Raw genomic sequence first — 27,105 nt, 5'->3', positions numbered from 1 at the left:
ACCTATCTGTGGGTGCATGTAATGTGCTGAAGGACTCCTGGGATTTTTTTAAAAAGTGTAAAGGACAAACAGATAACCAAAGAAGTCATTTTTATTACTATTGATGTGGTGGACCTTTTCACTTCTATTCCCCATAGAGCTGGCGTAGAGTTTTTTGAAGAGATTCTAAGGTATGGAAATAATTTTCCTATAAAAGAGATTTGTGTTTTTACTGTCTTAATGGAATTGGTATTAAACAACAAGTTTCTCTATTTTGAAGGGGAATTTTTTCGACAGTTAAAGGGAGTTGCCATGGGGGCCATGTGTGCCCCCACTTATGCAAACCTAGTGATGGCTTAGTGGGAGCAAAAGTATGTGTTTATTTCAGTATTTAAGGATTGTTGGGCACTATACAAATGTTTCCTTGATGATATCTGTATATTTTGGACAGATAGTGAGGAGAAATTTATGGACTTCTTTGAATACATTTCCAGCAGTACTGATTTTTTTTAGATTCACATGTAAGATAGGTTATGACAGTATTGACTTTTTGGACGTCCATATTAGGAAGAGTAGTAATGGGTTTGAATCAAAAGCATACAGGAAGGAGACATATTTTAATTCATTTTTGCACTTTCCTAGTGCCCACCCATACTTCCAAAAGAAAGGAAAAGTGAAGGGTCAATATGTACGTGGTAGTCGAATGACCTCTGATGACAATGATTTTTTTGGATGAGTGTGACCTACTAAAATGTATGTTTTTGGAAAGAGGATACCCATAAACCTTGATTAAGGAAATCCAGGAAGAAATATTGCAGCATAGGAAGGACAGATTTACACCAATTTTACATTCTGGTGATACAGGTATAAAAGAAAGGGTAACGAACAATGGGGACAGTGACTCCTATGAGAATGCCTTTATTGTGGATTTTAGTGGTGAGGCGCAGGTCATTAGAGACATTGTCCAGAGGGAATGGAACAGATTTTCCAAGCTCTCTGACTTGAATTTAAAATTTGATGTTCCACTAAAATTCATCTTCAGAAAAGGTAGCTGTATTAAGGACCTTATGGAAAACAAACTTGGAGGAAATGTAATTAGAAAAGTGGGTACCTTCAAGTATGGAGCATGCCAACAATGCCCTTTTATAGCTGATATTTCTGAAATTACTGTCATTAACAGGAACAGACACATTACCTCCAAATCCTATTTTAATTGTGAAAGTAAGGGACTTGTTTACATTGCAACTTGTAAGAAATATAAAGTGTTTTACATAGGTAAGACGGAAAGGTGTTTAAAGAAAAGAATATATAAACACCTTTACGACATTAGGAAGGGGTAACAACAGAAACGCATTATATAAACACACTTTGAGCTGTGAAGGTGCTTATTACACTTTTTTGTATTAGATGAAGTGGTAATGGATGGTAGGGGTGGTTCTTGGGAGACCATGTTGGAATATAGAGAGGTTTACTGGCAACTAGTATTAGAAGCCAATAGGTGGCTGGGTTTGAATGACATGGTCTCCCTAGCCCCAGTTTTAAAATTAAGAGCAGTGAAGTTATGATTTCACACACATGTGGTTTGAAATATTGTTCAACAAGATTGATTTTACTTGATTTTTTTTTACATTAATTTATTCATTTTTAACATGCATTAATTTTTTTATGTTCATCTGTTTATTTAATACATGTTTTGAAAGTGTGTTTTTAGATATTTAAAAGTGTTTTAAACAGGGAAAAGTATTTATTATGCCTGTATTTATTATGCTTGTTTTTAAGGTATGTTTAGGAAAGGGTTGAAATTGAATTCATTGTCACATGATTTTAAGTTTTGGCAGTGTGCAAAGATATAAATGGGGAGGGGTTTGGATTGTCAGCTTTTTTCTGATGAAGTTGGAGACGAAAACGAACTGGTAGTAGTTTCAGCATTATTGTGTGCTGTGTTGTGCTTTGCTTGCTGTGGAACACATTAAATGTTTTAAGGTGGTTACGGCTTGCTGGTACTTTTTTCCTGTGTATTGGTTTTGTTTTAGTCGCCTCATCCTCCTGGACTAGGTTTTGTTTTTTACTTTTTAATAAAAAGTGTTTTGTTGTCTGGTCAGACTGACTGGAAAGAGTTGTTTTCAGGTGTAGCTGAAGAGATATGGGTTCCTTCCTACCTGACTCTGATGACACCCCCATTAGACCCAACACACCAAGGTGGCAAGAGGGACAGATTTTATTCTAGGTGACACATCTAGTTTAACAAGGCAGTAGCACAACCATAAACAAATTATTTCAACTGTGCACCAGTTAGCATATTTCAACTGTGCACCAGTTAGCAATAAGGCAAAGTGAGAATATGCATGCAATGAAAACATAACAACAGAAGAAGGTCTTGACATTCAAGCATGCACAAAGAAGGCAATATCAATGAGCAGTAAAGCTTTATAATGCAGCAATACAAACACGGGGAAAAAATGCAATGTCATTAAGCAATAAGAGAGTCATAATACAACAATACAGATATGAGAAAATGCAATGTCATTGAGCAGCAAAATTTTTGAAGGCAGCAGTGCTAACAGGTGCAAAATACAATGTAGTTGAACAATGAGAATTTATAGTGCCACAATACAAATATGAGAGAATGCAATGCCATTCAGCATTACTAACACCCTCTACCCCCTTTGATCAATTCTAAACAGACCAACTATGAAACATTCTATTATACCTTTTTCACTGGCCAGTGACTACTTACAGTCTTGCTGCCGGCATGATGGGGCCCAAGTTGGAGCTCATATGGATCCCAGTTATTTGTAATCCACAAAGCATTAAAGGGGGGGGGTGATCACAATCTTATAAAAATATAAAATGACGGCCAGAGCCTCTCACCACTCTGTTGAGAATATCCTAGTGACCAGGTGCAGTGGTTCCTCTGATGAGAAAATCACCTACCAGTACTCTGGTAATCATCTATGGCTTCTCTGTACTAGGCCCAAGAGAACTCCTTTTCTTGCTGAATCATAGTAGGCGTCGAACTGCTGGTTTCAAGCTTCTCTCCTGATTCCACAACATGCCATATCCAGGATTTCAGCAAGAGACTGACACAATCTGCTACTTCACTTCCCTGTCACAAAACACTAGAAAAGAAACTCCAGTCATGCTGCAAGGCCCTTTTTCCCTTCATCTACATGTTTCAGTCTTCCCTTCAGCTAGTGTTCCAGAATCCTCTTTCACTTTTGAAATTGTCTTTTATATTCCTGAAAAGGAGCTCCACCTTGTGGTGTATTAGAAAACTACAATCTATTACTTCTACATGAAATACAGTGGGAACTACATAGGTATTTGTGGAATTCAGGGTAGGCTTTTGAAAGTCTGTGTGACAGCACACACACCAGTTCCCTTAGATAACATAAGCCTCTAGGCAGCTTACTTTATATTTAGGCTATAAGCATTGATGCATCCTACCTTCACCTTATTGTCTGTGGAATATAATATAAATTATATAATATATTATTATATTAATTATTATAATATATTATATGTGGATGTGCACAAATCTGTCCTGTCCTAGATGGCATTGGGATTAAGAAAAGAATCTGTTCAGAAGCTAACTTTTTTGATGCAAAGTGCATTCTGTATCTTGCAAGCAGGTATGGATCCCAAACAGTTCCTTCCAGGCAGAGAGGCACTGAATCCCCCTGGGTTGGCACCATGGTCAAAGCCAGTAAGTGAGGCCCTGTTACCTCCACCCATATGGGGCAGAGCTTTGAGCATTAAAACTTGGATAAACTAATTTTTTTCATTGAAATAAAAAAGTAAAATTAAATTTGTTTTCTGTATGCACAATTTTTTTCAGGTCATCGTTGGATCATAAGTTTGGAAAAATCTCTGAAATACACCTCAGTACGTTTGACCCCATAGTTTCTAGGTGCCTAACAATTCCTCAGACCCCCAGCTTAATTTAGTTATTACATGGTAAATTTGGTTAGTTAGGGTATATAGAAAGAATGCAGAAAAAAAGCGAAGCTGAAGAGTAAGAGTAAATCTAATTCCTTAATCATGGTTTTCATTCAGGCTGTAGCTGAATGAAAAGATTGTTTAAAAAACTCTACACTGCATCTCAGAGCCACAGGCCCCTGAGTTAATACATTGAATTCCACTGGAAGTAGGTCAGTGTAGTCTTGGCCAGTTAGAATGTACTGAAAGGATGCAGGAAGATTATTACTAAATTTCTTTTTTTCAGGCAATTACTGGCCTAATGATTGTTTAGAAATGTTGTGGGTTCTGGGGGCCGTATGGCTTAATACCGATATTTACACTGCAGTTATCACAGTATAGTCTTGGTCAGTTAGGGTGTGCTAAAAAGATGCAGGGAAAAACAAAGTTGAAGAGGAAGACTACGTTTCTGGCTTTCATTATATATTATTTTTCAGCCAGTCACTGGATAAAGAAACTCTAAAATGCACCTCAGAACATGTAGAACTCAAATGATTTAATGCAGTTGTCTTCCACAGATATCAGACTGCAGTCTTGCTTAGATAGAACATGTTTGATGAATGAGTGAATGAATGAATGAATGAATGAATGATGGCAGGAAAAATATGTTGAGGAAAAAGGAAGAAAAAAGTAATCTGGATAGTATGAATAGGCCAGGGTGGGAGGGGTAGGGTGGAGGGATGGGGAGTACCTTTTTGTCTAGGGTAGGAAATTACCCAGACTTGAAAAACGCAATGTGATTTCCTTTCAGCAGTTCTGGCTACAGTACATAATTTCCATTTACTCTGCAGTTGACCACAGTAGGTTTCTTTTTTATGTTGTAGACTGAAGTAAACAAAGTAGACGTATACCTGCTACTAACTCCTAATATTTTCCTGCATGATTCTTTTTGTGCTAAATGGATTTTTCTGGCATCCTCCAAGTGTCTGACTTACAAGTTGGCCGGTGTCGTCTTTGCCTGTTTCTTAGGTGTTCTGGGGTCTCGTGAACTTTTGTTTTACACTATGTATCATTGATGTGATTTGTTAACATAGCGTGTCTTGAAATTGTATTAAACTGCATAGGCAGAAATTGACCATTTTTGGCAGTAAATACAACTATTGCAGTCTTTATCTCCTGCAAGTCCTTATGTATCTTCATGGATGTATCTGAAAAATGTTTCTTTGGTTCAGCAACAATATCACCTCAGCAGATGGCCTCTGGTATGTTTTACTGGATGTCTTGTAGTCTCATCCAAAATCTCTTTTTTATAATCTTGTTTTAAAACACTTTTATTGAATTATAACTTTAGACATAGGCAAACACTTTATATATATATATATATATATATATATATATATATATATATATATAATGTGTATATATATATATATAATGTGTATATATATATAATGTGTATATATATATATATATATATATATATATATATATATATATACACACAACCACACACACACACACACATATTTATATGTATTAACATGTTCCCCGCTGACAAACATTATACATCCAATATATTCTTTTGTATAACTTATCATCGATCCAATGTTACATAAATTGCTCAGTTCCTGCCTTCCCTTAAATCTCATTCTTCTTCCAAAACATTATTCTCTGTGTATTGCTCCCACAATTTCCACTTTTCTGTGTACTTTGGTCCTACCCTTTTTTAAAGATTCCAGTTCCAGTTCTTATTTCTCAGTACTTCAAATAGATTAGTTTAGACTTTGATTTTCATTTTCTAATAATTGCATTTTTGGCAGCCACTAGAATTAAACTTAACAAGGCCTTACTGTATCTGAGCAATTCAGATCCTATATCCCAGCTCAAAAAATCAATTCCTTAGTTTAACCCATTTTCACACCCAATATTTCTGACAGAGTACTCCTATAGGGAATTTCTGCCAACTCTTTACACTCCCAAAACATATGTTTCCAGTTACCGCTTTCTGATCTGATCTATAGTCTGACCTGTATTCTGATTTTATTTAAAACTTACTTACTTTATTTTGAACTTGATCTAAGCTGTAACATGTAGTGTGTCTTGACAAGTATATTATAGTCTCTGTTTTTACTCTTTGAACTTGATATTCTTTTTATGTAGAAGATTCACATGTGGATATTGGGAGTAACTAAAGATCATGAGGCATGAAGGGTGTATAAAACCAGGATAACCCACACCGATGAGGCTTTTCCACAGAGCTATGCTGGGTAACAGCTGCACAATTATTAGGTCCCATTATAGTAGCCTGCAGGCTTTACATTGAAAATGAAAAGCCTACCTCCATATTTAGTCTGTTTTTTTTTACTTAAAGGATTCCTGAGTTGCAGGTGCTTGAATGTAATGACATATGATTGTTCTAAAAGAATATATGTATGTAATAATTTTAATTTTTTTTCCTTGGTACTTGCGTGTTATCGCAACCGGATTTCAGAAGTCAAAAAATTCCTCATGTTTGTGCAAAACGATGTCTGGTAACCTAAGAAGGGAAGTGTAAACTCTTCACTACTATTGTGTCTGAGTTGTATTGACATACGAAGAGGATTAACGTGAAAATTTATCTTTCTGGGGAGTATCCGTTCCTGATTTATAGATAGGAGCGGTGCTTCTCAGTAATCTTTAAAGTTAGAAGTCATCATGATGAAAGTCAGCGCATTCCCCACAAGACAGCCAACCCTTTTAGACACCTTTACATGTACTGTAAAACGAACTAGGTCCCAAAAGGCCAGGGAAAGAAAAGCAGGAGCACTGATACGATCCAATTAACTCTTCACAATGGGATTCCAAAAAAATCTTCTACGTACAGTGAAAAGGTTTCTTTATTGCGATACAAAGTAAATGAACTGCACGAACAGACAACAGTGTAAATCACAGTGTAAATCAAGCGCTTTCACCCGTACTATGACAGGCTTTTTCAAGATGAACCACAAGCATACCCGGTGTGCTTATATCACACCATCAATTAAAAATCAAACAATTAAGAACCCATTAATGGCTTAAAGTTAAACAGTTCTATTTAAAGTTGCAACATGCTTTGAATCATATTTTAAAAACAAGAAAGTTGCAGATATTGTTCCATGCGATGAAAAATAAATATAACAAATTCAGTTCACAATCTAATCAAGTTACATTTTGATACAAATGCTAAACGTGTGTTATTAAAAACATTTTAAGGACAAGGTTTTTAAAAATTGTGGTACGGTGTTCATCTCTGAATCTTTAGATTCCATCAGTTATAATATTTTAAATATGTGTTTGCACACTTTTTCATCTATTGTTCATTATTCCTCTGTTCATATATATACATTTTTATGTTCCCCATACTTGCACAATGTTCATTCCAACAATTTTAACATTATTAACTTAATACTATTTATTATAGAAGTTCATAACTTATTTATTATATTTATTTGATTACAACATACTTTTATATTAATGATTAATATTTATTATTTATTTTAGGCGATGTTTGACACACATTTCACTATTCATGAATTACTTTCAGTTCACTGGCTGCGTAGAATAAACATTCCCAGTGGTGCAAACTAGCCAAAATACACACTATATTAACATAGATTTTTTGTTATAATGAAATGAATTTTTGTTTCAAACCACGCTATTTTACATCTTTTAGCACCTTTGACCATTTTCTATAGTATTCAACATTCAGTTGTTTAATGTAAGTAACGTGTGATCTGTTGTGACAACAACTATGTTCATCAGGATATACTTTATGACGAGCAATCCATAAAGTCATCACATTGTTCAACAACTCTGAGCACGATGTTTTGTGCTAGTTTTATGTTTTTAATAACACACGTTTAGCATTTGTATCAAAATGTAACTTGATTAGATTGTGAACTGAATTTGTTATATTTATTTTTCATCGCATGGAACAATATCTGCAACTTTCTTGTTTTTAAAATATGATTCAAAGCATGTTGCACTTTAAATAGAACTGTTTAACTTTAAGCCATTAATGGGTTCTTAATTGTTTGATTTTTAATTGATGGTGTGATATAAGCACACCGGGTATGCTTGTGGTTCATCTTGAAAAAGCCTGTCATAGTACGGGTGAAAGCGCTTGATTTACACTGTGATTTACACTGTTGTCTGTTCCTGCAGTTCGTTTACTTTGTATCGCAATAAAGAAACCTTTTCATTGTACGTAGAAGATTTTTTTGGAATCCCATTGTGAAGAGTTAATTGGATCGTATCAGTGTTCCTGCTTTTCTTTCCCTGGCCTTTTGGGACCTTTACATGTACACTGTCTCATCATTGACTGTCATTTTGGGGGCATATGTGTGAATCAGTCAGCATTTCTACCACATGTTGCCAGTACTGTGACTGGTTCAGAATAGCAGAACTGTCTGTGCGAAGCAGGAAAAAATCTGACTCCCCTGGCACAGGAGTTCTGCTAGTGAGAAAGGGAGCAGTCAGTGAGGGATCATTGTCCCGTTACTTAGTAGTTGTTACAGGCGTCTGTGTTTTCAAGAAGTACTGCCCCTGAACAGTCAGATGGTATGTCCCTAAGTAACTTGCCTTTGCTGAGGTTGTGCTCAGGAATGTGGGAATTGTGATGCAGTGTAGCACTGTATAGGTTGCAGAACAAACGAGACATGCCCCCCAGGATCAGAAAAATTGACCGTTGTTCCTCTTTGGGCATCATATCCACTGTGACCCACTACTACTTATTTGCTTACACACCCCTTTCAAGGTTAAGGAACATGTTTTCGCAGAAACATTTCCATTTCTGCCACTCTGTAAATCTGGTTGCGATAATACACAAGTACCTTTTCCTTATGATTATGTAATATTTAAAGCAGTTTGTAAATCTGCCTTTGTTTTCCATATCAAGAGAGCTTAGCAGAAGCATTATCCCACTTGGAGTGTGCTTGGAGTTTTGTGTTGTTGTAGATCTAAGACTGCAGCAATAAAGATATTATTTTGGATCTTTGTTATCCTTGCCCCAGGGAAAGGACAGCTTTTTAAATTCTAATTCAGCATGATCTAGTTTGCTAGTATGGAGCTTTTGCCCTATTTTGCCAGTAACCCAGGTTTGATTTTCATTTTGAGTTCCTGGAGGGCTAGTCAGAGAAGAATTTAGAGGCAGATTACTGGTGTGCCTTCTTAAGGAGAAAATTTGAGATTTTCTCAGTTGCAGAATCTGCTATTCAACAGATTGACAAGGGTTTGCAGTGAGCCACTGAAAGAGAAGAAATTCTGGGATAGGTAACACACATGAAAAGTATTGTGTGAAACCACTGTGCATGGTATCTGTACCATGTGTACTGTATATCACTGTGTGTTACAAGGAGGCCTGCCACCATGGTAGATAGGAAATAAACAGTTTAAGAAAAATAATATGCTTTTTCTTTTTCAGTTTCATCATTTAAACTGCATCAGTGTCGCGGTGGGTAGAATGGATTGCCTTTGGTGCTCAAAGACCTGAAGGCTGTGGGTTCTATTCCCACCCAGGGTAACTGGATTGCTGACACTGCAGTGCAGCATTAGAGGACTGCTGTATTCCTGACAATATCATCCTTCAGATGAGATGTTAAACTAAGGTCTCATCTACTTGAGTTGGTGCTAGCTCAGGTGGGTGTCAAAGATCGCACAGCAGTTACCAAAAGGAGTAGGGAATTTCTCTGATGACCGGGCAAAATCTCCCCTTAGTAGTAGAAGTGCTACCTAGGTCTCCCAGAAAAAAGGTCAGTAGCCTAGTGGGACTAACCTCGTCAACAAAGGATAAATAAATAAGTAAGTATGCACTTTGCACATTTGCAGGTAAATAATGCAGTATGACATAGATAGCTAAATAAGAAACAAGGCACAAGGTGGTGTGCATGATGCAGATATTATTGCCTGCCCAGAGCTTGTGAAGTACAGGCCTGAAGGGCAAGTGTTTTTGTTTTCCTAAGCCCTGGTTATACCAAAATATCTGTGTTATGCACACCCTCCGGTGCCATATTACACTAATAAAATAGGCAACTTTATTTTTTGCAGTAGTTTGAAATTTACACATAGTACTTTATGTATGATAATTATAGATTTTGTAGTAAATTTTAATGTAGACTCATTTAAAAAATAGCTTCCCCTTTCCAGCATCTGCTTCAAAAAGAAATGTTACACACATGCAATCAATCACTGATGAAATCTGCAGGTTTATCCATTTCTCCTCTAAGCATGAACACCACTGCAAAAACCCAAGAAAAAGCAAAACAGTTCCCAGCCAAGCAAAGAACAGACTTCCTATTAGGCTCCCAACATTCTCCTGCTTGGCAGCTAAACTAATAAGACCGACCCTGTTCTACATGCACTTCACTGCATAGATCATTGCTTCTCTATTCTTGGCCCAAAACGCCGAGAATATATTCCTTTCCATCAAAGAAATATCATCATTCCCATTTTTCTGAGCACAATTAAAAACTCATCCTTTGAAACTTTCTAAATGCCAGTTTTGTATGCCTGGCTATATTAAGTGCCTAGAATTCTCTCACCCTCTAATAACTTAATTATGTCTGTTTCTCTCCTACTGTATATTTCGCCATACCATTTGATTCTCATGTGTATGGTGTACACACCTTCTCCATATTACATACTCTGATTTCAACTTTAGTCAGCTATATAACATGATTTATCATACAGGGTGCTTACCTATACTTACCTTGTTATTACATTATTCCTTACTTGCTGTACACATTGTATTGCAGTGACGCCCTGTATTAATACTTCAGTTTTATTGCTGTACGGTTCCTCGGGCTGAGATTGAGATACTTCAGTTTTATTGCTGCACTGGACCTCTGGCTGAGACTGAGATTGGTCATTTGATCAATGTTGTACCCTGGTTAACAAATTCAAATAAATTCCTCAACCCATTTTAAGTACATGATTAATTGTGCAGGGCTATTATGTTTTAATTATGTGAAATTTTGGAATAAAACTGTCAGTTTATTCATTTTAAGGACACTTCTTTCAAATTGTTGAGCACTACTTTACAATTCCATTTGTAAATGCTGGGTTGCAGTCATTTTTGTAAACCATATTTTGGACGCAGGTTGCACAAATACAGTGTCACACTTCAAGTGATAGTGATCTATAGATGATACATTGAAAAACTGAGCGTAATTGTTTAAGTTTTAACTGAATTATGGGCATTTGTTGAACGTAATGTATTTTAAAAAGCATGTTACCCATTTTATCTAATTTATTGTTCCACAGTGTTACTTAACATTTTAAGTGTCAGGAATTTTGCTCTGAAATATTCAGAGTGGTTATCTTAGGAAACTTGTCAAACTGATGTCTGCCATTGCATAATTTCATTTCTATGTGTAGTTTTGCAGTCATTTTCATAAATTACATTTTAATCCGAGTTCAGTTCATTAATTCAGGGCATGGTAGCCCTTAGATGGTATGTTGAAAATGTAATCTGAAAATGTAAGTTTTGGCAAAGTCATTGGCATCTGTTAATAATAATGGGAAAATGTTAGTTTTTTCCATGTATTATTTATTATCTTTCTAGTGGTGTGAAACACCTCAGTTTTGGTGGCAATATTTTTTTTTTTATTTCTGGGCTTGTATTTTAGCTAATGTCTGAATACATTGTTAGGTGACTTTTTAAATCATTAAAGGGACTAAGAGATTCTTTGTACCAGTTTTCTCCAAAGCTAAGTCTGAGAGTGACATGGGTCATTCAGTGACTGAGTTGGAGGCAAACCTTTGATTTTCTGATGTCAGTCCTCCTGGATTCAGAGTGGGAAGTTAATAATGTTGACTACTGCATCATTTCTGTTTGTTGGCATTGTGCAACACTGTAAAACCAGTAATTTTATTCATCTGCAACTGTTTGGCCTACATAATTTACCCATTTCAGTTCTAGGTAAGATTGTTCTCAACTAAAAACACCACTGGCAAAATGTGTGCAAAGCTTGTCTCATGCATTCCTGTATATAGTTACTGGTCTCAAAACATGACACAAAGCAATTACCATAAATTAACCATTTTATAGTTGTGTTGTGTACATAAAATACAGTAAGGCAAAATCATTCTGAAATTGTATGTTAGGCAAAGATTAGATTAGAATGTGCATTTCTGTGTTAGATTATTGATATTGATGTTGATTAGTTATTGTTATGTGTAGAAGTATTTCTAACTATGCTAAATGTGTCTTTTGTTTTCTTCCCTTTTTGAAGATCTGATCCAAGCAACAAATGAGACAAACGTGAACATTCCTCAGATGGCTGATACTTTGTTTGAGAGGGCAACAAACAGCAGCTGGGTGGTTGTATTTAAGGCCTTGACTACTACGCATCACTTAATGGTCCATGGTAATGAGGTGAGTCCATTAATTCCTTTAAATATACACTATCTTAATGTGTCTGTATTCTTTAGGAACTTGCATATTTTCCTGTTCTTGCTTGACGTGAAAGTCTGGGCTCTTTAAGAGCACCTTATAATAAATTTTGTGTGTTAAGGAACCTATTATAGTGAAGCTGCTGTTCACAGGAGTGGCTGTTGTCACATTTTAACAGCTGCAGGCCTGAATCTTACTCATGAGTTTAAATAGCCTGTGAACACTGTACCTTCACCCCCTGACCACCACCACTTTCACTGACATGTATAATTGTAAGCTGAAATACTGAAAAGTTGTACAAGCTGTGTTAAAAAATATTTTAAATCGTCCCTCATTCTACAGAGGAAAACTAACCTCTAATGGCAACAGCTGTCCTCCATCACACTCCCTTTTCAGATATATTTAGACATGTGAAGAAAATGTAATCTCATTCATTAAAAAACTTATCTGATGAAGACTACTGGACAAAAACACTCTCAATAAACTGGACAACATTAAGGAGCAGTTGGATTGTCCTGTGTGTTTAATTCTGTCTTCTAGATAGAATCTTATGGAAAAGGGTCTGTTTACAAGTATTCTACTTCACACTAATTAAGAATTTGTCAGGCTCTGTGTAATTGGGTTTTTCTATTTGAAGAATATATAATACACTAAAATGCATAATTTTAAGCTGAAATACTGAATAGTTTTCTAAACTGTCTAACAAGTAGATAAGGGGCAGAGATGGAGTTGACTGTTTGCTTAGACCTCCCAGCATACAACCAAATCTACCATAAAAGATAATTTAGCATATTATGTAAGCTTCTATCATCCTCCTATAATCTTCACAGAATGTAAGAGGTGCTAATTATTAATTACTGTTACAGTTTAAAACTGGGACTTTGAAAGTAAGTGACAAGGTTAGATTGTATATGGAAGTTAAGAGCAAGGACTTTACAATGGCAAAGATTTTTACAGGTCATGAAACTTAAAATGCATTGGTCAAGTTCTGAAACAGTATATGTAACAAACCCTCGAAATAGGATGCAACATATTTACCGTACACTGTATCATTTTGTACAGTTTGGGATGCAAAAAGTGTGTTGTTTTGTTGATAAGGGTGGTCCCCTGAATTTTTCTTTGTTGAAGCTGAAATTCCCCATGATATAAAAAAAAAAAACTGAACCCACAACGTTTTACTATCAAAGTTTAACCAGAGAGTAAAAAAGGTATATATAGAGAAACCATTCAGTAAAAACTGCAAGAAAAACTCAGCCAATCTAAGTCTTCAGTGTTGTCCTGAATCTACCCATAAAGACTTAAAAAGTACAAGTCATGGGCATTCAGAAGACATGTTCCAAAAACACTGGTATGTTTTTAATGGATCATTTGCATATATCCCATGGGCCTTAACTACAGAAATTTTAAGGTATTGCACAGTGAAGATTTTAGCTCGGTTGAGTCTTTCTTGCCATTTCTAATACCTAAATTTGAAGTACAGGCTGCCATGTTTCCATGCTAAAGCATCAGTAGGAGTGTTTTACTTCTTAGAAAGACAGCTTGTCAAATGTGTCTTTCAGATGGAACACCTTACATTGACAGCTAATATCTGAGAATATAGTAGTGAAACCGTAATGTAAATAAGAACCTGCTGTTCTAAAGAAGGATAATGGTGTAGCTTATCCCGAATACTTTGCATGTGCATGAAAATCATTGCCTACTACTTGTATGGTATTGGTTTGTGGGTGTGGTTATAGGAAGAAACCAAACAAATAATGAGAAAAAACAACACAGTGTAGTCTTTATTTTTGTGGTAATAAGAGGTTATTGAAACGAAAGAGGATTACTGTGGCATGTAGTTATAGTGCATCTATAATTACTGTTATGGAGCATAAGACCATTTTGGGAGAAATAATTAGTTTTCAGTAGGGAATATTATTTGTCTGTTCACTATAACCTGATATGCAATAGTGTGGATGTATCAGGGGGACCTAGAAAATATAGGAATAGAGGGTACATTTCTGAAGAATCTGACAATACTAATAGAACCATGATGATCCAAAAGGAAGCAGAGTGTAAGAAAAGGCTGCTGCTGTTGGTGGCTGTAGATGCAGAGGAAGCATTCAGTAGAGTCCGTTGTGATTTTATGAGTAGCGCAATGGTAGCATTTGTATTCTATGATAGAATAATAGGATTAATAAGGGGGATATATGAGAGGCTAGATGCAAGAATCCAGGCTGGATGCAAGAATCAATCAATAAGCTATATTTGAACAGAAGAACCAAACAAGGGTTTCCTCTTTTCCCTTTTATTTGCTTTATATTTAGATCTGTTAGCAAAAAAAGAAACTATCAAATTCAAGGATGTAGGTGGTAATGAGTCAACAAAAGTTATCTTTATTTGCAGATGGTATTTTTTTTTTGTATTTGATAAAGCCAGAAAAAGGGCATTTTGATTTTGTATATATTTTGAGATAACTCCAAGTCTTTTTGGGATATAAAATAAATGAAGAGAAAATAAAGGTTATAGGACTAATCTATTTACTCTCAAATGAATCAGTTCATCAATCCTTGTATTTGTGGGAACATGATTGGCACAAAAGGAGGTACTGCCAGCCCAGCTAGCTGGAATTTTTTAAATAATTGTATGCCATTTGTGAATATTAACCTGATTTATGTAGAAGTGTAACAAAAGGAGGTACTGCCAGCCCAGCTGTCTGGAATTTTGTAAATAATTGTATGTCATTTGTGAATGTCAACGTGATTCATGTAAAATGTTTGTGTTACAAATGTATTAGAGCTGTAGTATGTCATATATGATGGTTTGTGTTGCTATTCAGGATAAAACAGACGAACAGTTGTGGGTTCAGTTCAAGCAGCTTTATTACATACATGCACATAAGGATTGAAGCTTAGTAACTTAAGCTTAAATAAACTTATAAACAGACTGATTACCGCACTCATACATATTAACACTCCAGTTGGCTCATCACTCATAATGGTACTGCACGTACTCTGTATTTATACGCACGTGCCGTCACTTTGAAATGCTTGTTAAAGTCACGACAAACACAATGTTCTACATCCTTCCTCTGTGAGAAATAAGTCATGCACAGTAATAATGACAACAATCATTGACATTCAGTTGTACAGAAATAATCCTTTGACATGCACTTATATAAAGCTAACTACAAATGAAATAATCATGTCCAGGTTGCTGTGTATTTTACACTAGTTCTGGAAATACGACCTGATCATGTGACATAAAAATTAGAATTGGATTTAGCAAAAGGGACTGTCTTTAATGAATGTTCAACTTCAGGGGCACCTGGGACATCATCGGGAACAGGAATAGGTACTGAAACATGTCCTTCAAAAGGGACATCGTCTGGATTGCTCTGAGATCTAGAGTCCGTATCACAGGTGCAGTACTGCAATATTGATTCAGACACCAGAAGAAGATGCCTGCGATTTCTTCTGTATTCCATACCCTTAGATTCTATTAAGTAAGATCTCAGCTCGGCACATGTACAGTGGATATAAGAAGTATACACATCCCTGTTAAAATGCCAGGTTTTTGTGATATAAAAAAATGAGACCACAATAAATCATTTCAAAACTTTTCCCACCTTTAATGTGACGTATAACCTGTACAATTCAATTGAAAAACAAATCTGTTAGGGGCAAAAATATAAAAAATAAAAAAATGTACAAAATGCTGGTTGCATAAGTGTGCACACCCTTAAATGAATACTTTGTTGAACCACCTTTCGATTTAATTACAACATTCAGTCTTCTTGGGTACACATCTGCCATCATTTAAAGAGACTCTGATTAACCCCAAATAAAGTTCAGCTGTCCTAGTAGGATTTTCCTGACATTTACTCAGTTGCCTGCTACAGCAAAAGCCATGGTTCACAGAGAGCTTACAAAGCATCAAAGGGATCTCATTGTTGAAAGGTATCAGTCAGGAGAAAGGTACAAAAAATTTCCACAGCATGGATATAGCATGGAACACAGTGAAGACGGTCGTCAAAAAAAATGGAGAAAATATGGAACAGTGACATTGCAAAGACCCGGACATCCCCCCAGAATTGATGAAAAGACAAGATGAAAACTGGTCAGGGACGCTGCCAAGAGACCTACAGCAACACTGGGGAGCTGTAGGAATTTCTGGCAAGTACTGGTTGTGTACTACATGTGACAATAATCTGTCATATTCTTTATATGTCTAGACTGTGGGGTATGGTTGCATGATGGAAGCCTTTTCTTACACAGAAAAACATCCAGGATTGGCTAAAATTTGCAAAACAGTACATCAAGTCTCCCAAAAGCATGTGGGAAAATGTGTTATGGTCTGATGAGACAAAGATGAACCTTTTGGCCACAATTCCAAAAGGTACGTTTGGAGCAAAAACAACAGTTCGCATCACCAAAAGAACACCATCCCCACGGTGAAGCATGGTGGTGGCAGTATCATGCTTTGGGGTTGCTTTTCTTCAGCTAGAACTGGGGCTCATTCAAAGTGGAGGGAATTATGAACAATTACAAATACAAGTCAGTTTTGGCCCAAAGCCTTCAGGCATCTGCTAGAAAGCTGAAGTTAGAGGAATTTCACCTTACAACACGACAGTGACCACAAGCATACATCCAAATCAACAAAAGAATGGTTTCACCAGAAGAAAATTAAAGTTTTGGAATGGCCCAGCCAGAGCCCAGACCTAAATCCAATTGAAAATCTGTGGTGTGACCTGAAGAGGGCTGTGCACAACAGATGCCCTCACAATCTGACAGATTTGGAGCACTTTTGCAAGGAAGAGCGGGCAAATATTGCCAAGTCAAGATGTGCCTTGCTGATAGAATTCTACCCAAGAAGACTGAATGTTGTAATTAAATCAAATGGTGCTTCAACAAGGTATTAGTTTAAGGCTATGCACACTTACGCAACCAGCTTATTGTACATTTTTTATATTTTTTTCCCTTAACAGATTTGCTTGTTTTTCAATTGAAGTGTACTATTTATAGGTCACATTAAAGGTGGGATAAGTTTTGAAATGATTTATTGTACTGTCATGTTTTTATATCACAAAAAACTGGCATTTTAACAGGGGTAAGTACACTTTTTATATCCACTGTACATCTCACTTGACCAATTTGATCAAAACCTTTCGCCCTTTGCACCCTCACTATCTCTCCTTCTTTCAATGAATGGAGAAATCTCATTTTTGTCATAGTTGGACTTCTGGAATTAATGCATTTTGAATAGTTGGGCTTTAATTGCTCTGGTATTTAGCATTAAGCACCAACAAACTGGAAATGATAGGCAAGGGGCAAGGTTGTTCTGGTTTGCCTGGACAGAAGTCTCTGAACAGGTGGGCCAAGTAAATTGTCACGAGGTATACAGGTATTTCTGAGATTAATTAAATTCAAGGAAACCTTGATATTGTCATGCTTTGACCGTTCTAGTAATTACTTTGCACTTTGTACTGCATGTTCAGTTAGGCCGTTTGTGTGTACTCAGGACTACTGATACCATGAATAAAATCTCACTCGTTTGCAAATTTCTGAAATAGCTGACTGGTAAACTGGGCACCTTTGTCAGAAATAACTTTGTGTGGACTGCCATGGACTAATAAATGATGTTTCAGCCTACTAATGACAGTACTGGATGTTAGGTTAGGTAGCAGATCAATCTCAAACCAATTTGAGTAAGAGTCTACCAACACTAAGTAATGTTGACTATTCCACTCAAATGTCAATGGCTACTGTTGACCAAGGTAGTTCAGGAATCTGGTTTAGTGGAAGTGGCTCTTTTTGCAAATGTGGCTTAGTACTGTTGCATACTGAACAAGATGAAAGTACTTTATTGATATCTTTTGACAGAGATGGTCAAAATACTTACCAAATGTGCACGTTTTAGCTTTGTTTTTCGAGTTTATATTAGAACATTGAAGTTTCAGAACTTCAAATGTTCTAATATCGACCCCTATTCAGCGAACGCTGAAAATATCGAACATACAGAACTGTTCCAAAACACATACACACAACACAAGCACACCAAACAAACAGCAATCCACACACATACACCTAAACTCTTACATCTAACCATACACTAAACTGTACATACACCATCATCTACCCACTTACCTTAACCCAAACTCTAACCCTAAGGTCCGTCACTATTGCACACATACCTCACCCACGCCCTAACCCTAACTCACCTACTCCACCATATCCCTCACGTCCACACATTCACGCACTTACCTGACACACGCCCTAACCCTAACCCTAACTCCCCTAACCCTCATGTCCACACAATTGCACACTTACCTGAACCCAACCTGTAACTTTCCACCACAGTGCTGAAAATAGCGAAGAGCCAGGAACAGACAACCAAATTCTTTCCCTAGGAAAGAATTCGGTTTTCTGTCACTTTGCTATTTTCAGCGTTCGCTGAGTAGGGGTCGATATTAGAACATTCGAAGTTCTGAAACTTTGATGTTCTAATATAGACTCGGTTTTTCAAGTCGGTAATAAAAGCTGCAAAAGTTTCCCCTGGCTTTTGGTCTATTGTATAAAATAAGTGTCTCTCCAATATAACATTTGTCTGGGGGTTACACATTTCTGTAAATTTATGTTTCAAGCACTCGGGGTCCTCCCTTGATTCAGCTTGTACAACACTATGACGGTTTTCCCCTTCTCCTGTATATACTGCTGGTGCATACACAAATGAATGCTCTCTTTCAATGGCTTCTGACCCCGCTAGATTAAGCAGAATAAATACCCTTGTAAGTGCATCTTTGTCAGAAAAAGCTGCTTGTATGAAAATATCGTATTCCTGCTCAAATGCTCTTCAATTCTCTGCAATATTATGATCCAACACAAGTGGACTGGGTCTTAGAAATCCCTCTGCCATGCCAACACACAATAATAAAAACCCGTGGAGTTATGTATGAACATGTACACACATACATCAGACGTTTATGCCAGAAACTTATAATTACGCTCACTAGCACAATAGACTCTCTGAAGTAACTGCACTTTGTGAAATAAGTCTCCATAGCACAAGAGCACTTTGAAATCACTGTACTTTACGAAACCACCCGTATCAGTGCAAGGAACACTTCAAAGTGATTGCACTTAGCAAAATAACTGCACACAGCACAAGAAACTTCTGGAAATTACTGTATTCTGACTGCACTTTGTGAAATAACTGTGTTTTGTACACATTAAACTCTTCAAAATAATTGTACTGCAATAAAGCACACACTGCAAACACTTTGCACACTTTGAGATACTTTGAACAATTATAGTTGTACTTTGAATGGCTTTAGTCAGTGCGAAATAGTAGCTCATATCAAAAAACGTGGTAGTTTACTAAAAAATGCATTCGCTTTGCTTTTCCATGCTCATTTTGCCTTTTTATTGTACTTGTTAGGCTCGTTTGACCTTTAACATGCTCATTATACTTTTGTTGTGGTCGTTTTACTTTTAACATGCTCATTATGCAAATCAGAATCAGTGCTGAATGCTCTGTATTTTGAATAATCTTATCAAATGCCATGGTTTTAAACATTTTGCTTAATTAGTAATGCGTTTTGTGCTTTTTGCTTGATTAATAATGCATTTTGTTCTTTGAAAATGCTTCATATAATTTTCTTTATGAAATAAATCATTTGTGTGTTTTTATTACCTGAAATTCATTTCTGGCCTTCTTCAATCAATTGAGCAGGTTGGGACAAGGAGTCTGGTTTCTTGTTGCTCAGATACCCAGTTCTGACACCATGCAGTTTAGGTGTGCCAATCCTAGCACCACATCATTCAGACATCCCACTTCTGGCATCATGTCGCTCGCCCAGTCAGGATAAAACAGATGAACAGCTGTGGGTTCCTTTCAAGTAGCTTTATTACATAGAAACACATCAGGCTTGAGGCTTAATAACTTAAATATACTTATAAAGAGACTGACTACCACACTCATACATGTTAACACTGTGGCTGTTCACTCAAAATGGTACTGCTGCCTGCACATGCTTTCTGTTGATATGCACCTGCCTTCATTTTGAAATGCTTCTTAATGTCACAACACATGCTCTGTTGTACAGTTTGTACAGACGTGTGCTGAAGAGGTATTTTACAAAGTGCTGTTTGAGATGTATCCAATTTTACAGAGGAGCAGTGGGAGGACATCTTTATGGTTCTCAAGTATACAGCAAAGTCCAAAAGGTTTACGATTTTTTTCATGTAAATGTTTGCATGGGTATTTTTATACCTCAAATGATTCAGAGAATATTTCCTAAGGTTGACTGCGAATGCCAGAGGTGTGATGGGAGAGATAAAGGTAAATATGAACGTGTTTTTTCGGAATGTAATGAGCTCGCAGATTTTAAAAATACCCTGTAGCATACTTTGTCAGAAATGCTGGGGGAAGGAAATGGTTGTAACTTAGGAAATGATTCATTTGAGCTGGGATATAGGATCTAAATTGCCTAAGCATAGTAAGGTCTTAGTAAGTTTAATGCCTCTGGCTACAAAAAAAGCATTTATTATAAAATGGAATTCAGAATGTAAGCCAATAACTAAAGTACTGAATATTTTAAAAGAGATAAAAGAAATAGAGTTTGGATCTTTAGAAAAGGAGAAGATGAAATTGCATAGAAATAAAAGGAATTTGTGGGAACAGTACATGTGGAATAATGTTCAGGAACAGGAGTATAATTTAAAGGAAGGCAGGGATCAAGCAGTTTATCTAATGATGTAGTGAATTAAAAATTTTAAAAAGAAAATATAAATGCATACTGCATGAAAATACCAATGGAAATGCTAGTATGTGCTTTTCTGTTTACTGTATGTGTACCCGAATCACCTTTTTAACAAATGTCATGTTTTAAAAACATTTTGGTGGTCATGTCCAGCAAAATAAACAAGAGTATCTGAAAAGCCTAGAGTCTTCTGGAATAGGTGTGTTTTGAGGCACTCTTAAAGTTACCATTAGATGGTATTTTCATTTATTTAATTGCCAAGGTAGAGAATCTTACAGGTTAAAGAGAATTTACATGTTTTTATAGTAACTCTGGGTTTCAACCAGAAAAAGTATTTGCATGCATCTTCCTGATTTTGAACGCACTTTTGTTCAAGAACAATATTTTTTATAAGTACTGAAAAATGCTGACTTTTAAAACTGCCTCTGAAAGTGGAAATGAGTCCGCATCCAGCTGTTGTGTATTAAGAGTAATTTGCCAGCAGGACATAATTACTTCATTCTATGGTCAAAAGGTAATTGGATTGTATTTTTATGTGAAGGATTGGAAAAGCTAATAATTGCAACCTGTTTCTGTTGAAAGTTTGACAAAAATAGTTGTGGCGACCCTTAACCGGGAAAAGCCGAAAGACCCAACAAGTGGTTGTTAAATTTTGCCAAATTGTTGATTTAACAGGTTGGCAGTGTTTTCTGATCCTTCATACCTTGCAGTTAAACCCATTTACCTGTTGGCTAAACAGGTAACTGCCTACTACCAGCACATTTTAACAGTCTACTTTCAGCAAGAGTTTTTAAAGTAAGTTTTTGAAGTTGTTACAATAAAAAAATAAAACGAGTGTTTCATTGAATGAAGATGCATGTAAGCACTGTTTTAAAATTAAGTTTTATGATGGAAAGTTGCATGCACCTTTTGCTTATGATCTGTAAGAGCCTGACAAAAAAAAGAACTAAGCTCTGGTGATTTCATTTTCGACACTGAGATCTCTAACAGCCCAAAGCAGCTGACTGGAGTTCCTGAGAAGGCAGCTGGAATACTACAAAGAGCTCCCTTAAGTAAATAATTTAGTACTTTAAATATTATCACAGTGACTAGAAATGTGATTCTGTATTTGACAAAGAACTCAATAATAGTAAGTCCTGTGCAAAGGGCATTACAGGATCCAACAAAGAGTTAACAAGAAGCTGTACAACCATCTATAGATCTTTGGATTAAGTTAGGTGGTTAGTACAGGTGATGCTTCCCAGACAGTGACAGCATGACCTGGCAGCTGACACCTTGTCCAAAAATGTCAGTCACTGACAGAGGGATCACAGCAGTGTTATACATGGCATACAGTTTGTTACGCCAGTAAAAATAGTATGTGGTATGAGGGTAGGATGGCCCAAGGGTGACATGAGTGATAATGACAACAGTCTTAGATTTGTTGAGTTTGAGCCAGTTTGTACCTACCCAGAAAAGAACATCATCCAGCCTTCATGGTAATCAGGGTAAGCCGCAGTCTCCTGATAGAAATGTATGCATCTGTAGCTTTGCTCAGTTAGTTTTTTCAGACCTCAGTCAGAATAACTATTCCAAGGTAATTAATTACTGTGTAAAAGATTAGGGATCTTTTATTAGCCTGCATCTCAGGCAGTTTGTGTATTTTAAGAAGACTGAGTTAAGCTAACAGGATTTGTGTTTATATAAGCAGAGTCATTGCATCTTGGGGACTTGTAAGAATTTATATTTCCTTACATGTCTCTGGATAGACCTTACAAATATTAATGCTTATGTTTCTGGAGGCATAGGCCAGCTACAAATAGTAAGATGATTAGAAAGTTATTGAGGTGATTGACACAAAGTTGGTTAACATGCTAGACTCACTTATTTATTAGAAAAGTTTGCAAATGTTAGATCGCTTTAATTAAAAAGATGCATGGAATAAGGCAGGTGGGACTTGACTGGGAAAAGGGTGAAACAAGGTATTAGACTCCACAAAAACAAAAGACTGTGATTTGTGGATGGGGAGGGGATCCATCCATCCATCCATCCATCCACAGCTCCTTTTTCCCATTTTTGCACTTGCGGGCAGGGTGTCACTTCAACAGTGACAATCATCCACAGCCAAGTTTTACACCACTGATTGGCTAGTCCTACTGCACTCGCACGCACACTCACACTTAATGCAAACTTAGTGTGTCCAATTCACCTACTGCATGTCTTTAGAATGTGGGAGGAAACTGGAGCAACCGGAGGAATCCCACACAGTCATGGGGAGGACATGCAGACACCACACAGAAAGCACTCCAACCAAGAACTAAACCAGTGAACGTCTTGCTCTGTGGCGACAACGCTATCTGCTGTGATGGGGAGGGGATGCTGAAGTCACTTGTTAGGAAATATTTTTTTTTCTGAGAAGGTGATTAATGAAGCAGGCCTCCAACTGAGAAAATCATGTGTAAAATTTCAGATTTTTAAACTGTCTGAAAAGATGCAGAAAATGGAGGAAATGGGATAACTGTAAAAGAGGCATCTGCATACTTGAATGGATCGGATAGGCTAATGCCTAGGAACATTAATTTATAGCTCTTAGAAAAATGAAATACCATGTGCATCAGGTGAAACCTGGGAATTATGCCTATAAGCATTAAGTACATTTTCTGGTTATTACCATTATTTAATTTTAAATGTTAGAGCATCTGTATAAATGCAAGATACACAGTACATTGAGTATTATGAGTAGTCAATACAAAAACAAAGGTAAGTTAAAGTGAATGTGTGCTGTGATGTAAAATACAAAATTCCATAAAAGTCTCATGCTTATCTGATATTGGAAATGCCCTAGTATTATCCCCCACCCCAAAAAAGTAGAAAATCAATGTCCTTCTTAATTACCTCTTTGTCAGCTGTCTTCATATGTTCTTACGTTGTATCAAATTTATGTGAAGCAGTTTTTAAAGCTTAATAAATTTTCACATCAGTTGGCAACATACTAAGAGAATTTCCCTTCATTACTAATGAAAATGCACAGTATAGGTCTTATGGAGTACCTCACCAGCAGTATTACCAGCTTCATTTTTAAAGTAATTTCCTAACGTTTTTAAAATATATCTTTGCACTACAGCATGCAGTGCATAAACTCTCAAACTGCATTTCCCCCATCAGGAAATGTTTTTGTCATCACATTCATATTTAAAATAAAGTTTAAAATTTGTTGTTTCTTTGCCAGATGTCCGTAGTCTTTAATAGATGCACCGCTGCACATGTACTAATTTGCTCCATTAAAGTCTGTGGATGTAGTTCATGTTGCCCTATGCTAATGTCACAAGTGGAAAAGCAAAAATTTGGGGGAGGGGCATGGTTTAATAAAAAGTTTAGTAAGCTTTCTATTAAAATGGCCCAAAAAAGTAAGGAAGAGCAAGCTAGAATATACTTTGCAGCACTTAACTCATCAAATGCCATAATGTATGTAGAAACAGACAAATTACTAAGAGAATGATTAATGTATGTCTTATAAGGCACCTAACTAGCAGTACTACACAGTAACAAAAACAAACAAAAAACTAATAAATACATTTCAAGTTAAGAACATACTATGTGATGCTGTAATTGTAGAACATTTCTCATCAGAAGATGTCTCTTATAGAATAAAGTGAGACATTCTTCATAATAACAGAAAGGCATTTTATAGTAGTAGCATAATAATCTCATTAGGATCCAAAGTTTAAGGGCTGTGCAAGTCCAACACTGATGCCCATTGCATGCCTCACCTTCCGGCGTTACTGGGTGTGTACAGGGGAGGGGAAATACATAGGTGCAAAATACTCCCAAAAGCCAGTGTGACACTATTCTAAGATTCCTTGATCTATACACCAGCCCCAAATCCTGACTGGAATACGTCTAGGAGAGACTGGAGGGATAGGTGTATCTGGCTATTAAGGAGAGGCTCTGGGGAGAGCTGATGGTCATTTGTATGGGTGCAAAAACAGTTAAAAAAAAAAGTTTGAGGCATGTCATTTGAGCCTGTAATGTCATGGTGGGTGCTATGCATATGAAATACTCACAGACAAGTATGGATGTGTTTATGTGTTTTACTGGACCTAATGCTGAAAAGCAGATGGGACAGCAATCTTTGTTTGTAAGGCCACAGTGAATTAAAATAGTAGAGTAACTACAATAATATATAGCATATAACATTGCATGATGAACAGTAAAATAAAATGAGTAACGGTAAGTAATTGTACTCTCAGCAGATATGAGTGTGATTCCAGCCCCCCCTAATTATGTACGTGCTTCCTGGGATATGGTTTATTCTCTTTTTGACCTTTCAAGATAAGTAATTCTGTCTTGGGATAATCCAAGGTAGCTGACATTAATAATCATCACAAGTGAGGACAACACTGAGGCATTTTCAAATTACAATAACACATTATTGTGACCGTTTATTTATTTATTTTTTAATTAGGAAACCCCAAATGGGTACATTTTCATCAGAGGTATAGAGAGAAAGAATTCATGACATCAATGTAGACAGTATACATAGACTAAACATGACTGAAATACACTGGATATAGTAATTACACAAACTGCAAACAATATATATATATATATTTATTTTAAAACAATGACAATATTAACATAGAAAATATGCTAAAAATGAAAATGGTCAGACAATTTAGCAGAAAAGTCTTATCTACAAACATGCTATCTTTTATTTTACAGTGGTGTTTTGTTGACTTGTGAATTATTAACACTATTACAGTACTACGGTTAAACAACTACACTATGACAGTACTAGTGAAAAACTACTACACCATTACAGCAACAGTGAGAAAACTGACAGCATAAATGACAGAAAACACACTTACGGAGATCAGACAGCTCATTGTAAATGTCTTCTGCTTACTCATAAAATCACAAACCCCTGTCCTTTACAAACCAACAATCACTTAATTTCTGGCATCACTATTACATCTGGTTTCAAAGCCGTTAACACTAAACATAGGTTCATAGGTGTGTATTAGGCTAATGGCCCTGGAGCATTTACAAGCCTAGCCCACCCATAGGATTACCCTGGCATCATGCCACCTTACCTTAGTTCCCAGTGCCTCTGTCGAGTAACGCTACTGGAGTGATCCTTGGGGTGAATTTTCTATTTCCCATCCACTCATCAAGATTTCTCTTGAAGAGGGCCAGTGGGGTTGCTCTGCTTGACATGTATGGGAAGTCTATTCCATAGCATGGGCAGTCTCTGGATTTCCTTAAAAGAGGGATTACAGATACATTCATAGAGGAAAGTGGGCACATTGTAGTGGTAGGTGGTAAAAAAGAATATCATGAAAGACCGAGAGATTTCTAGAACTAAGTACTAATAATAATAAGTGAAAGGACTTGCTTATATGAAGCAGAATTAGGGTGATGTAGCATTTAGAGGATGGCTAGAGTTAGGAGATGCAGAATTAATGCAAATGTGGTAGGAGCTGAAGAAAGTAAGGTGGTTAAAATATTCTGTAGGAGAGCTTTTTTCCGATTAGTTGAAAGTCATGTTTTTTATAAATTAAGATGAGAAATGGGTTTTTAGGTTAGGAATTTCACTTGTAGTTGGAACATGCTAGAAGAATATGTAATAAGAGCTGAAGAAAGGTGTGAAAATAATTTTATACAGTATGTATTTCTTAGGTTAGTGGAAGAAGTTGTTGCCAGGAATTGAGAAGAAAGCAGACCTTTAGGTTAGAAATTTCACCTGTAGTTGGGTAAGATATTCTGTAAAGGACTTATTTTTAAGACTAGTAGGAGGACAAATTGATGGAAGTTGAGATGTACACCCTACACTTTTTGGTTGGTAATCTGACTTGGAGTTAACATACATAGAGGTAAGTTGTGCTGCTGTTAGTTAATTTTATTAATTTATCAATTAATGGATTGAGTGCTTCACCATTCAGTTATGTTGTATTAGTAAATAATGTACATTAGCAGGGAGTCTGTGAAAGGTGGGAGTACTATATTATGCTTTGTGTACTGGGAATTAATAGGAAATTCATAGGTTTAATAGTGAATAATAGGCTAACTTAGTCATTAT

At 36.4% G+C, this 27,105-nt stretch overlaps 1 protein-coding gene across 18 annotated transcripts in view; it reads left to right on the top strand.

The window, feature by feature from the left end:
* SNAP91 (synaptosome associated protein 91) overlaps positions 1–27,105 on the top strand; it is a 2,005,574-nt gene that overhangs the window by 580,315 nt on the left and 1,398,154 nt on the right. For all 18 annotated transcript variants that reach the window (XM_044066094.1, XM_044066049.1, XM_044066072.1 and 15 more), the window contains exon 2: positions 12,147–12,289. In XM_044066094.1, the coding sequence (XP_043922029.1) occupies positions 12,147–12,289 (143 nt within the window). The remainder of the gene's footprint in view (positions 1–12,146; positions 12,290–27,105) is intronic.

Source organism: Protopterus annectens, chromosome 1.part0 (genome assembly GCF_019279795.1).
Source record: "Protopterus annectens isolate FY-2018-M chromosome 1.part0, PAN1.0, whole genome shotgun sequence".
Lineage (NCBI taxonomy): Eukaryota > Metazoa > Chordata > Ceratodontiformes > Protopteridae > Protopterus > Protopterus annectens.
Note: the sequence above shows the minus strand (reverse complement) of the source record. Positions and strands in the feature narration are given on the sequence as shown.